The sequence below is a fragment of the Neoarius graeffei genome, chromosome 3 (assembly GCF_027579695.1).
Source record: "Neoarius graeffei isolate fNeoGra1 chromosome 3, fNeoGra1.pri, whole genome shotgun sequence".
NCBI lineage: Eukaryota > Metazoa > Chordata > Actinopteri > Siluriformes > Ariidae > Neoarius > Neoarius graeffei.
In genome coordinates, this window is record NC_083571.1 from 70,878,892 (window position 1) to 70,894,182 (window position 15,291).

Here is a 15,291-nt window from a genome sequence, read left to right on the forward strand (position 1 = left end):
AAGACAATTGATAAAAACATGCATGGACAAAAAGGACATCATGCAACTTATACAAATACAACCATCTTATTAAGTTGCAAGCCCCATGACTGTCCATGTGTCAAGTGGGAAAATATGATGATGATGTGCTTAGCCTGGCCAGATTGCTGGTAGTAGATCATCCAGCAGTAACTTTTACATTTAGTGAGGTGTGCAGGGCCCTCTTGCTTTTTCTCACTCTCCTCGTCTCAGTTACGACAGCAGAGCGCTCTTTCTCCAAATTAAAATTGATAAAAAATTATCTCAGGAGAGCAATGGGCCAAGAGAGACTCTGTGGATTGGTCATTTTATCAATTGAGAATGAGCGAGCAAGAGCGCTTAACATCCCTCAAATAGTCGACGAATGCCTTTTTAATGAAGAACGCAGGTTTCCGTGTCGGCTTTGTAGTTGAAGACATGCTTACACAATGAGGGTGTATCATTCATGATTGCTGGATTTTTGTTGTTGTTGTTTAGTGTCTATTTGGAATATAATAAAAAATGAATGGAAAATACAGGCTCTGTAGACCTATAAAAAAAAATAAAATAATAATAATAATAAAAAAAAAAACTTTGAGCAAGTTCTGTTCTAATATAGCCTGTTTATATGCCGCAGGCCTTCTGTTTGTTTGCAATTTCGCCATGGCTAGGTCCAAAGGCTACGTTCTTAAAAACTGCTTTTTGTTAGATATAGCCTGAGTAGGCCTATATGCCGCAAGCCTTCTAATTTGTTTGTCTGCAATTTCGCCATGGGGGGGGGGGGGGGGGGGGGGGGGGGCTGATTGGTGTTTTGCCCTGGGGCCTTGTGTGCAGTTGTTCCGCCACTGATCTGAGACAGATTAAAGGCAGGACCCAAGACAGGGAGAAGCTCTTCTGTTTGAATATATTTTACTAGCAAACAAAAAACTAAAGCTGCTCTCTGATGTTGTCTTCAGCTGTAAAACAAGCCCTTGCAATTGCAACTACAAACCATCTCATATTTAACATACAAAAAAAGTCACCAGTCTACACGGCACAATCAAACATTTATCATTATGCACTTGTGGGCTACATAAAGCAGAGCAATGCACATTCACTCCTACAGTCACTACATTAAATGCAAAAAAACATGCAAAATTCAATAATAATGAAAACTGTATATATTCCACTCGGTTAAAAAAAGATCTTTGAATCAGGTGAAAGGGAAATAAATCAAGTACTGTCTGCCCTGTTCTTCCGCAAGTCAAATTTGGGTGTTGTTGCTGGGACTGAGGAGCGTCCCAATGTAGATATATTTATACCTATATTAATTTTGTACAACCCCAATTCCAAAAATGTTGGGACAAAGTACAAATTGTAAATAAAAACGAAATGCAATAATTTACAAATCTCAAAAACTGATATTGTATTCACAATAGAACATAGACAACATATCAAATGTCGAAAGTGAGACATTTTGAAATTTCATGCCAAATATTGGCTCATTTGAAATTTCATGACAGCAACACATCTCAAAAAAGTTGGGACAGGGGCAATAAGAGGCTAGAAAAGTTAAAGGTACAAAAAAGAACAGCTGGAGGACCAAATTGCAACTCATTAGGTCAACTGGCAATAGGTCATTAACATGACTGGGTATAAAAAGAGCATCTTGGAGTGGCAGCGGCTCTCAGAAGTAAAGATGGGAAGAGGATCACCAATCCCCCTAATTCTGCGCCCACAAATAGTGGAGCAATATCAGAAAGGAGTTCGACAGTGTAAACTTGCAAATAGTTTGAACATATCATCATCTACAGTGCATAATATCATCAAAAGATTCAGAGAATCTGGAAGAATCTCTGTGCGTTAGGGTCAAGGCCAGAAAACCATACTGGGTCCCTGTGATCTTCGGGCCCTTAGACGACACTGCATCACATACAGGCATGCTTCTGTATTGGAAATCACAAAATGGGCTCAGGAATATTTCCAGAGAACATTATCTGTGAACATAATTCACCGTGCCATCCGCCGTTGCCAGCTAAAACTCTATAGTTCAAAGAAGAAGCCGTATCTAAACATGATCCAGAAGCGCAGATGTCTTCTCTGGGCCAAGGCTCATTTAAAATGGACTGTGGCAAAGTGGAAAACTGTTCTGTGCTCAGACACATCAAAATTTGAAGTTCTTTATGGAAATCAGGGACGTCATGTCATTCAGACTAAAGAGGAGAAGGACGACCCAAGTTGTTATCAGTGCTCAGCTCAGAAGCCTGCATCTCTGATGGTATGGGGTTGCATTAGTGCATGCGGCATGGGCAGCTTATACATCTGGAAAGACACCATCAATGCTGAAAGGTATATCCAGGTTCTAGAGCAACATATGCTCCCATCCAGATGATGTCTCTTTCAGGGAAGACCTTGCATTTTCCAACATGACAATGCCAAACCACATACTGCATCAATTACAGCATCATGGCTGCGTAGAAGAAGGGTCCGGGTACTGAACTGGCCAGCCTGCAGTCCAGATCTTTCACCCATAGAAAACATTTGGCGCATCATAAAACGGAAGATACGACAAAAAAGACCTAAGACAGTTGAGCAACTAGAATCCTACATTAGACAAGAATGGGTTAACATTCCTATTCCTAAACTTGAGCAACTTGTCTCCTCAGTCCCCAGACGTTTACAGACTGTTGTAAAGAGAAAAGGGGATGTCTCACAGTGGTAAACACGGCCTTGTCCCAACTTTTTTGAGATGTGTTGTTGTCATGAAATTTAAAATCACCTAATTTTTCTCTTTAAATGATACATTTTCTCAGTTTAAACATTTGATGTGTCATCTATGTTCTATTCTGAATAAAATATGGAATTTTAAAACTTCCACATTGCATTCCATTTTTATTTACAATTTGTACTTTGTCCCAACTTTTTTGGAATCGGGGTTGTACTAATTTTGTGTAAGTGTGTCACACCTGTGCGCCTTGGCATGTGCATCAGAAGAAGACGACTTTGTCACATGCACACTCAAGCACAGTGAAATTCATCCTCTGCATTTAACCCATCTAAAGCAGTGAACACACGCACGCGCGCACACACACACACACACACACACACACACACACACACACACACACACACACACACACACACACACAAAAGTGAGCAGTGAGCACACACACACAGAGCAGTGGGCAGCTATGCTACAGCACCCGGGGAGCAGTTGGGGGTTAGGTGCCTTGCTCAAGGGCACTTCGGCCCAAGGCTGCCTCATGTTAACCTAACCACATGTCTTTGAACTGTGGGGGAAACCCACATGGGGAGAACATGTAAACTCCACACAGAAAGGCCCCCATCAGCCACTGGGCTCGAATCTAGAACCTTCTTGCTGTGAGGTGACAGTGCTAACCACTACACCACCGTGCCACCCTAAAAAGCTCAACTCCGGTGAGACTCAGCCCCACAACCTTTGAATTACTCCTCCAGTGTTTGACTAGAAGGCCAATGCACGATCCATTGCACCATGGAGCCACCTAAGATTGGCATCAGATAGACTCTCGGGCGCAGTCCAGACAGCGCGGGCTGTAAACGACTCGTACCCGCATAGGATTAAGGCGCAATCAGCGTGCCTATATAAAAATTGCAAAAACACGCTTACTTTGCAAAGTATTGACTTGCATTGCTGACACATTACCGAGCCTTATTTCCTTGTTTGGGTTCCTGATCCCTGATTTCCTTTTTCTCGTCTTTGATTCTGCCAAGGCGGCACGGTGGTGTAGTGGTTAACACTGTCGCCTCACAGCAAGAAGGTCCGGGTTCGAGCCCCGTGGCCGGCGAGGGCCTTTCTGTGCGGAGTTTGCGTGTTCTCCCCGTGTCCGCGTGGGTTTCCTCCGGGTGCTCCGGTTTCCCCTACAGTCCAAAGACATGCAGGTTAGGTTAACTGGTGACTCTAAATTGACCGTAGGTGTGAATGTGAGTGTGAATGGTTGTCTGTGTCTATGTGTCAGCCCTGTGATGACCTGGCAACTTGTCCAGGGTGTACCCCGCCTCTCGCCCGTAGTCAGCTGGGATAGGCTCCAGCTTGCCTGCGACCCTGTAGAAGGATAAAGCGGCTAGAGATAATGAGATGAGATGAGATGATTCTGCTGAGTCTATGATAGCCTGTTTGTGCCTCCCTCGACCTATTGCCTGTTTCACTGTTTTACAATTTTGCCTGCCATTCTGGATTGTTTACCTGTCTTCACTTGTATTAATAAACACACCTTCTGCACTTACATCCATCTCCCAACCATCTCTGACAGAATACTACGCACTCCCTGACAAAGAGAATGCACATTCACCTGTTCATACGTTGTGTTCAAGAGCAAACTAATGTTAATTGCATTAGAACAGCCACCGTCAAATGGTGTGGTTGGAGTGTTGGACTCGACTCAAATTTTTTTAATGACTTGGACTTGACTTGGACTTGAACACTGGGGACTCGATACTGGACTCGGACTCAAGGTTTAGTGACTCGACTACAATACTGAATGCAGAGGACAAATTTCACTTTGCTTGAGTGTGCATGTGACAAATAAAGGCTTCTTCTAATAAATTAATAATGCAACAACCACTTTTTTTAAGCATAATTTTTACACAAAGCAATAGCTGTTATCGCAGCTCATTTCCTGTTTCCCCCAAAATAAAATCTATACACTTCCTGTTAAGAAACAGAAGGCTGTAGCTACACATTCTTCCAGACCTGAACTATATTTCCTTAAATGTATTTGTATTAAAAGGATTGCTGTCATGAGAAATAATTGCATTAAGCTCGCTATGGCTATATGAGGTACATCATAGTGAGCTATACAGCAAAGTTAGATAGTTAGCAAGAAGAAAAAAATTATTCCACCTTATGATGCTGAATAATGAGTAGAACTTATAATACCAAGTACAAACTCAATGCTAATGAAAAATGCCACACAATTACATAAAATATCTCACGTTAAATTTCGGTCTTGAAAGCTGAACAACCACACTTAAAAAATTCCCTGCTGGATTGGTGTCATGTAAATTAGCTGCCCGTGACACCTGGACATTAAAGTGAGCAAATTTGTCTAAACATCTAAAGTTAATATGGAGTAAAATATGCAGTTTAACAGCTCTGTTAGAAACCAAATTAAACCAATATTAAAAATAACAGCAGTAGAAAATTAAATTTTTAAATGTAAATATACATTCACCAACCACTTTAACAGGAACTTGTTGTTGATTCTAAGATCCCTGTTCTTGGCTGCAGGAGTGGAACCCAATGTGTTCTTCTGCTGTTGCATGCTAAGATGCTTTTCTGCTCACCACGGTTGTAAAGAGTGATTATATGAGTTACTCTGTCCTTCTTGGCAAAAAAGCTTGAACCAATCTCGCCATTTTCCTCTGACCTCTCTTATCAACAAGGCCTTTGTTTCCACCCACAGAACTGTCACTCACTCAATGTTTTTTTTGTTTTTCGCACCATTCTGTGTAAATTCTAGAGACTGTTGTGTGTGAAAACCCCAGGAGATGAGCAGTTTCTGAAATACTCAAACCAGTCCATCTGGCTCAAACCAATGCCCATACCACAATAAAAGTCACACTTTGAAACCACAGTTTTTCCCATTCTGATGTTTGAAGTGAACATTAACTGAAGCTCTTGATTTGTATCTCATCTCATCATCTCTAGCCGCTTTATCCTGTTCTACAGGGTCGCAGGCAAGCTGGAGCCTATCCCAGCTGACTACGGGCGAAAGGCGGGGTACACCCTGGACAAGTCACCAGGTCATCACAGGGCTGACACATAGACACAGACAACCATTCACACTCACATTCACACCTACGGTCAATTTAGAGTCACCAGTTAACCTAACCTGCATGTCTTTGGACTGTGGGGGAAACCGGAGCACCCGGAGGAAACCCACGCGGACACGGGGAGAACATGCAAACTCCGCACAGAAAGGCCCTCGCTGGCAACGGGGCTCGAACCCGGACCTTCTTGCTGTGAGGCGACAGCGCTAACCACTACACCACCGTGCCGCCCTCTTGATTTGTATCTGCATGATTTTATGCATTGTGCTGTTGTCAACGGATTGCTGATTAGAGAACCACATCAAACAGCAGGTGGATGGGTGTTCCTAATAAAGTGTAGGTTAAGAAGCAATTTCAAGTACAACTTACCTCATGAATTTTTGCTCTAGCTGTCCCTGGCATGAAACTTCTCCCCATCAAAATGATGGTTTTGATGTTATACAACAACCAGATGTTTTTATCTGCAAGGTAACATAACTACAACTACATACAGCCAGCAAGCTCTTTAGCCAAAAAGCAAACTGAAACTGACAGCAACCACTTTTTCACAAAACACAAATTGGACCACAAAAACGTCATGAACGAACCATACATACCATCTGTCTAGGTTTGCATACAGTTTATTTGTGGGCTGCTTTAAAGGGGTCCAAGTTCACACTCTGGCTGTGCTGTTATTGGATTCTACAGAATAATAAATAACTAGCAATTTCAGTGATTTAAGATACTGTATTTCCATATTTGGGTGACACGGTGGTGTAGTGGTTAGCACTGCTACCTCACAGCAAGAAGGTTCTGGGTTTGAGTCCAGTGGCCGACGGGGGCCTTTCTGTGTGGAGTTTGCAAGTTCTCCCTGTGTCTGCGTGGGTTTCCTCCGGGTGCTCTGGTTTCCCCCACAATCCAAAGACATGCAGGTTAGGCTAATCGGTGGCTCTAAATTGACCATAGGTGTGAATGTGAGTGTGAATGGTTGTCTGTCTCTATGTGTCAGCCCTGCGACGATCTGGCGACTTGTCCAGGGTGTACCCTGCCAATCGCCCATAGTCAGCTGGGATAGGCTCCAGCTTGCCTGTGACCCTGTACAGGATAAGCGGTTACAGATAATGGATGGATGGAGTATTTCCATATTCTATTCCTATTGAATCTATTGTAAAAGATGCATGCAATGTTCATTCATATTTATTCAATATAAATAATCCCAGCTTTCTAACAAGCTATGTAAATAAAAGAATTTCACCATGCTGTAATGTCTGTGTGACAAATAAAGGCTTATTCTAATAAACTACAGCTCATCTGAATAACCTCATTTGAACTCTTTCCTTGTTTCACTTGTGATGTGAATGACTGGCAGCATTTCCATTCTCTTTGTTTTTGTTTGAAGAAGGAGACTTATGTTCAAGCCAAAATGGAAATCAGTAAGAACTTATGGAAATCTAAGATCTTAGTACTGCATCAGTCATGCACTCTGGAAAAACAGAACGGGTTTGTGTAAGAGATTATACCCTATAAAGGTTCAGGAGCAACTGAAGAAAGATCGGTCTTCAAATTTGACAGGTACGTTTCAGTGTTGCATGCTTGTCTTTATTATTGCTAGCTTGGTTATAGTTTGATGGCTCTGTTTTGCTTTAAATAATATGGTTATAAATATGTTGTCAGTGCACTATTAATGAAACTTTTCCACCAATTTTAGTCAAATATGCTGTCATGGAGGAAGACTATGATGACCTATGTCAATTATCACTTTCCTGATATTTCTCACTAAATTTCTCACTTTTATCCTAACACAGATGTGTCTGTCAACGTAGAAAGCTTTTATCTTAATGTGAACTAACCTACTAGCTAACTTAATTAGACCTGTTTATAAAAGAAAAGAATAGCATTGCCATCCCTGCTCTGTTACAGACTACGCGCACCATCGTTCTTTGGTTTTACTGCTCTGATATTCCAACGTGCTAGTGTGTGAGGGTATAATCATCACACTTTAAACAAGATCACACAATTTAATCACACAATTTCCTCAATCTGTGACCCACAATCATGAATTAGTTACACATTATTTATGAATTTCCTCAGGTCATCCCAGAGGAACAATGAACTGCAAAACTAGAAACTCCTATGGGTTTAATGTATACTACTGCAGCCCTGCTGCTGTTATTTTCCTTTGTGTCAGATTAAATTAAATTGTGAATATCCTGTTTGAAAAGACAACATTTACCCTGTACTGTACAGGCAGGACAGAACCTTCAGATGATTTCACTTACTTTAGTTCTTTACTGTGATGACTTGAATTGCATTCATTTTAATGATCACACTTGTTGAAATTATACATGCTAAGGTCGGCCATCCTCACACTCTCTATTAAACATTTAAATGCCATAACATATTAAATATGTGCAAGGAGTTTGTTGCTCGCTATACACAGCAGCAACCAACATAAACAGAGTTATAAAATGTTCTTTGATGCTCTGGATTGATTAATATGAAGTAGATATCAGTATTGGTATCAAGAAGTACCAAAAACATCAGAGTACTCGTGCTGAAAAAAACGGTATTGATGCATCCCTTGTTTTAAACATCATTCTCTTTTCTATTCTCCAGCCAGTCACCATCATGAAACCCTGGCTTTTTCTTCTGAGTATCAATGGTGAGCATTTTTTTTTTAATGCTCTTAAAATGAAATAGATGAACTATTGAGAATTATTATTATTATTATTATTATTATGAGTAGTAGTAGTAGTAGTAGTATATGTAGAATAGAATAGATTAGACTTTTATTGTCATTGTCTCATGTTCCCCACTGTACAATGTTCTCCATTCTACAAGCATATGGCATCCCTTTTACCATGGTCGATGCAATCAGGGCGATGTATGTTGAAAATTCTGCAGTGGTCATAACTCCAGATGGTTTAACTGAAGAGTTTTCCATCAATTCAGGCGTCCTTTAAGGGGACCCTTTAGCTCCCCTGCTCTTCATCATTGTCCTAGACTATGCACTGCGTCTAGCAATCCGCTTGAACGATGGCCTCACACTCAAATGCTGAAGAAGCTCTCACCATCCTGCTGTCCACCTAGCTGACCTCGACTTCGCCGATGATATTGCTTTGTTAGAGGACTCTGTGAGCTCTTGCGAAGATCTTCTACACCGAGTAGAATTAGCTGCCCAATCAGTTGGCCTCCAGCTAAATGCAAGCAAATCTAAATGGATGCATTTTAATCCTTCATCAGAGCAATCTCTCCATGCATTGGACAGCTCCGAAATCGAGAAGGTAGAAGACTTCCAATATCTTGGCAGTTGGACAAACACTGCGCATGACATCAACACCAGAAAGGCCAAAGCTTGGGGTGCCCTTAATTCTTTAGCCAAGGTTTGGGCTTCCCCTCTCTCTAGAGAAACAAAAACCAGGGTCTTTAAGTCCTTGGTCGAATCTATCCTTCTCTATGGATCTGAGTCATGGTCTCTTATGAACGCACAAGAGAAGTCTCTGGATGGCACCTACACATGTATGCTTGGCAAAGTTTTTGACATCAGTTGGAACGAACATTGGACAAATGATTGGTTGTATGGCTCCTTACCGCACCTATCAGCACCCGCCCACCCGCCAAATGCGGGTAAAATTTGGCTTTGGCGGGTAATGGCTTTAGTCTCACTAGCCACTTTGGCGGGTGGGTATATTCTGTGGTATGACAATATATTTTAATTGTAGTTTTCTCTGAAGGCATCTGATATAATAAACGCATTGCAATGTAATATTACGTGCCTACAACTCCCATGAGCACCTGCATAAACATTCTGACACAACATGTTAGAATTGTTTAGAATGTTCGTTAACGTCTCAGATAAAATCAATGATACAGTAACCTGCGGTTAATGAATGAAGCAACAAAGTTGCTGACGACTAACAAGCGCACTATGTGGCAGCATATAGCTGGAGTTTCAAACCCTGCTGCTCAGGAAAAAAGGGGCAGAGATGAGTAGGGCTGGAGCAGCATTTTAAAATCACCGAGGTCCGTGATGTGCACAGCGCGCGCCGAAAAATGTTCGACATTTTTAAATGAGAGGGGTGAATTACACGCCACACAAGAGATCTATTCCTGAAATTACTTTTAATGGTGTTTGAACTGAATATCATCAGTTTTGAAAAAAAAAAATCATGTATGTGGCAAGAGTAAGAATAATTTAAGCTTGTTTAATGGTTTGATCTGGCCCAAGCAATGAGGATAAAAGATACCCTAACCATGTAGCCTATGTAACTAAGATACATTAACAATGTGGCATCCGTTACACCTCATCTCATTATCTCTAGCCGCTTTATCCTTCTACAGGGTCGCAGGCAAGCTGGAGCCTATCCCAGCTGACTATGGGTGAAAGGCGGGGTACACCCTGGACAAGTCGCCAGGTCATCACAGGGCTGACACATAGACACAGACAACCATTCACACTCACATTCACACCTACGGTCAATTTAGAGTCGCCAGTTAACCTAACCTGCATGTCTTTGGACTGTGGGGGAAACCGGAGCACCCGGAGGAAACCCACACGGACACGGGGAGAACATGCAAACTCCACACAGAAAGGCCCTCGACGGCCCCGGGGCTCGAACCCAGGACCTTCTTGCTGTGAGGTGACAGCACTAACCACTACACCACCGTGCCGCCTCCGTTACACCTACACAAAAAAAAATTCTGGGAAAAAAAAATCAGTATACACCACCATGTTTTAGGCAAAGTTATCCAAGGCAAACATAAGTTGAAACTTTCCACTCTATTGCTTTGGCTTATCGAATGATGTATTTTTTAACTCACAAACAAGGTAGGCTACAACTGCGCTGCTTCGAAAATGTAAATTTAACAGCTTCATGAAAGTGTGATGATGGTTCCCATGAAAAGCACGTGTCTCCTGCACTGTGTTCCTCCCCCAAGTTGCGCACTCATTAACCCCGCCGACAGTAGTCGGAGGGGTTATTATTTTCACCTGCGTCAGTCTGTGTGTGTGTGTCTGTCTGTCTGTGTGTCTGCAAGATATCTCAAGAACCAATGGATCGATTTGGACCAAATTTTGTACATGTGTTGCCAATCACCCAGGAAGGAAACCTTTAAATTTTGGAGGTCAAAGGTCAAAGGTCAAGGTCATGGCAGAACTTCGAAATTTTCGCCCAATGTATTTTAATAGGGAAAAGGCGGGGTTTGCACTCGTTAGAGTGTCCCTGTCTAGTTCATTTTTGTGTTCTTGGTCTCAGAGCCGCACGAAACAGACACAGAAGACAGAATCAACGTTTAACATAATTAACAATGCACTTTTTACGGAAACATTTTAATGTTATTCTTTATTTTTTTATCCAGTTGCATATTTAGCCTACAAATATATTTTCAGCTCTTAAAAATGACCGAGGTCCGGACCACGGGGGCCTCATAGCTGGCTACAGCTATGGAGATGAACAAGACACTAATAGGAAGATAAGACAGTTCAATGACAAATGGAAGTTAGGGTGAGATTGGCTAGTTCATCGCAAAACCGAAAATACCATGTACTGCGAAGACTGTAGAAAGTACGGCAAAGACAGGCACCAGTAATTTTAAACTCAAAACTATAAAGGACCACGAAAAGTTAAATGCACACATCAGTAGTATAACATCAAAACCGGCGAAGATGGCTGGTTCACTAGAGGAAAGCATTGCTTTCAAGTCCCTGGCTGTCATGAAGTCGGCTGAGCTGGAGAGGATGGAGCTGCTGTTTAGAAACGTTCACACGATTGGAAAGAAGTCAAGTCAAGTTTATTTGTATAGCGCTTTTAACAATAAACATTGTTGCAAAGCAGCTTTACAGAATTTGAACTACTTAAAACATGAGCTTATTTTATCCCTAATCTATCCCCAATGAGCAAGCCTGCAGTGATGGCAAGGAAAAACTCCCTCAGACGACATGAGGAAGAAACCTCGAGAGGAACCAGACTCAAAAGGGAACCCGTCCTCATTTGGGCAACAACAGACAGCATGACTATAATATTAACAGTTTTAACATGAAGACAGTTTCGTTGATGTTGTAACTCTTCATTGATGGAAACTTGAGTGCAAAACTGTTCATGACAACTGCAGTCCTAAAGTTAGCAAGTCAACTGTAGGCCTCAGCCATAAAAGCATTACTGTAAGAGTCCAGAGCGTCCTCCAAGTGTGACTTTCAACTGTCCTCATGGGGCCATCCTCCACAGGAGCGATGTGATGAGACTCCAACCAGACACAGGGCACCAGGATGGATCAAGCAGGTCCGAGGGGCAGAAGAGGTCAGCATCTCGATCCCAGGACCGACATGTAACTCAGAGGGACAGATTGGGGGGGAGGGAGAAAACACAGGTTCTTAGGTATGCTCTAAAAATGACACAAGTATTAAGTCTGTGTGGTAGGCTCGCAGAGACGAGAGTCTTGACATCAGGCATAATACACAACAATGGCATGTTAATATGGTTAAAAAATATCATGACCTGCTTTGGCTGGATGCTTGATTGGGTGATGGGAGCACACTCCTCAGCAATGATGGGATGCAGATGGGACCCTTAGGGCTGGCCAAGACAATTCAGTTACATTTCACCGGGTCTGGGACATGCGATAGAATGTCTGACGGCCGATTCCCTGCAGGCTACGATAGCCAGTCAAGGTCTCCACCCTCTCCACCAAAAGATTTCCTGTTGACTCCATGTAACTCAGAGGGACAGATTTGGGGGGAGGGGGGGAGAGAGAGAGGGAAAGAAAATACAGGTTGTTAGGTATGCCCAATGTCACCTGAATAAGTAGGAACAGTATACATATTGCACTGAGTACAAGCAGGGACTCCGGCAACTAAGTATGACAGCATAACTAAAAGGGGAGAGCCAGAAGATAACACAGGCATGAGGGAGCCCCGGGACATAAAGCAGCTAGCCACTACACCGTCAACAAACTCGAGTGAGCAAGCGAGTGGGGACTGACAGCATCCATACATCCCAGTTAACCAAACACACTATGTCTGAGGACCCTCCAGATCTACACCTTTACCTCATAAACACCATTAACAAAAGGCTTGACTAAACAGATATGTTTTCAGCCTAGACTTAAACACTGAGACTGTGTCTGATTTCCGAACATTACTTGGAAGGCTGTTCCATAACTGTGGGGCTTTGTAAGAAAAGGCTCTGCCCCCTGATGTAGCCTTCACTATACGAGGTACCAGCAAATAGCCTGCATCTTTTGATCTAAGTAGGCGTGGCAGGTCATAGAGGAGCAGAAGTTCACTCAGGTACTGTGGTGTGAGACCATTCAGTGCTTTAAAGGTCAATAGTAGTATTTTATAATCAATACGAAATTTGATTGGGAGCCAATGCAGTGTGGATAAGACAGACGTGATGTGGTCATATTTTCTAGTTCTAGTAAAGACTCTTGCTGCTGCATTTTGAACTAACTGGAGCTTGTTTATGCACTTATTGGAACATCCAGACAGTAAGGCATTACAATAATCCAACCTGGAGGTAACGAAAGCATGAACGAGATTTTCTGTGTCATGTAGTGACATTAAATTTCTTATCTTAGCAATATTTCTGAGATGAAAGAAAGCTATCTGGGTAATGTTATCAATGTGAGTTTCAAATGAAAGACTGGGGTCAATAATCACCCCGAGATCTTTTACTGCTGCACGTGAAGAAACAGAAAGGCCATCCAGAGTCACTGTGTAATCAGAAAACTTACTTCTAACTGCATGTGATCCTAGTACAAGTACTTCAGTCTTGTCAGAGTTAATCAGAAGGAAATTAATAAGCATCCAGTGTCTAATGTCCTTAACACATTCCTCAATTCTATAAAGCTGGTGTCTCTCATCAGGTTTTGCAAAAACATACAACTGTGTGTCATCAGCATAACATTGGAAACTAATACAATGTTTACAAATAATATCACCCAGAGGTAACATATATAGAGAAAAAAAGCAGTGGACCCAAGACAGAATCTTGTGGAACACCAAACTTTACCTCAGTACGTCTAGAAATATCACCATTTATATCAACATACTGATAACAATCAGTTAAATAAGAGCTGAGCCAAGAGAGGGCCATTCGCTTAATTCCCACAACATTTTCTAGTCTATCCAGAAGAATGGAATAATCATACAGCGAGAAGTTGATCTCGCCCCCGCTATCAACTTATGGCCTGCTGGAAGCCTCAGGTCACGAAGACCATTTTTCATGGACCATTCAGACTCATCTGATGATGAATGTCATGAGGACATTTAATGTCTCTCTCTACACATGTTCACACATGCATCACACTCACTCAGTCACACACACTATTATTAGATTATACATAATAATACTTGATAATACACACATATCTCATCACATTATCTCTAGCCACTTTATCCTGTTCTACAGGGTCACAGGCAAGCTAGAGCTTATCTCAGCTGACTACAGGCGAAAGGTGGGGTACACCCTAGACAAGTCACCAGGTCATCACAGGGCTGACACATAGACACAGACAACCATTCACACTCACACCTCCAGTCAATTTAGAGTCACCAGTTAACCTAACCTGCATGTCTTTGGACTGTTGGGGAAACCGGAGCAAACCCACGCAGACAACATGCAAACTCCACACAGAAAGGCCTTCACCGGCCACGGGGCTCAAACTCAGACCTTCTTGCTGTGAGGTGACAGCGCTAACCACTACACCACCATGCCGCCCTACTTGCATATCGAAACATCAAATGTTTTTTAATGATAAATGCTTTGAATTGGACTTTTTATATCAGAATCAGTTCAGTTGTACTGAATGTTATTTTTCATATTATACGATATTTCATATTGTAAGGGGCTTGAATTTGAGTTCAATAAACAGAATACTCTGTTTATATTTTTGTCTGAATTGGTTGCATGTTTTCATATAGGGAGCTACCTTAACAGCACTGAATACTTGAGTGCTACTGTAAAGATACATTATATGCTGCCATTCATAATTAAATCTAGATCTTCCAAACTTTAACGTATCATGCTGAAGAAAAAACTACGATTTCCTGGCAACAAAATTGTGGTTAGTGAAAAGGCTGAATGGCTAGTGACTCTGGGAAAACCACTAGCCACAGTGGCCGGTGAGCAAAAAAGTCAATGTAAAGCGCTGGCACCTATCATCATTAATTGCCAAGTGCCGTCTGGCATTGTGTGGTCATGTACTCCACCATGATCAATCCGCAGCTCATGTCCTCCTATGGGAACCTGAGGCGAGGCATAAAGTTGGCCGGCCTCGTACGACCCTAACGACAGTCCTCGAACGTGACACTGGTCTACCATCAGATCTGCTTGGGATGGCCATGCTCAACCAGCAGGCCTGCCATGGAATATCGCTTCAAGTCATTGGCTTGCCGGATGACTAATCTCAGTGGGGTACAATGAAATTGTGGGAGCTCTACCCAAAACAGTGTACAGAAACAAATAATAGAGTAAATAAAAACAATAATAAAATAAATTAAGAACACAACATATAAAAATTGGTGGC

At 42.1% G+C, this 15,291-nt stretch overlaps 1 protein-coding gene across 1 annotated transcript in view; it reads left to right on the plus strand.

Annotated features, from left to right (window-relative positions):
* The first annotated feature begins 7,256 nt into the window (after positions 1-7,256).
* LOC132883501 (C-type mannose receptor 2-like) overlaps positions 7,257-15,291 on the plus strand; it is a 29,290-nt gene continuing 21,255 nt past the window's right edge. The window contains exons 1-2 of the mRNA XM_060917208.1: positions 7,257-7,338; positions 8,383-8,428. Of these exons, the coding sequence (XP_060773191.1) occupies positions 8,395-8,428 (34 nt within the window). The 5' untranslated portion in view covers positions 7,257-7,338; positions 8,383-8,394. The remainder of the gene's footprint in view (positions 7,339-8,382; positions 8,429-15,291) is intronic.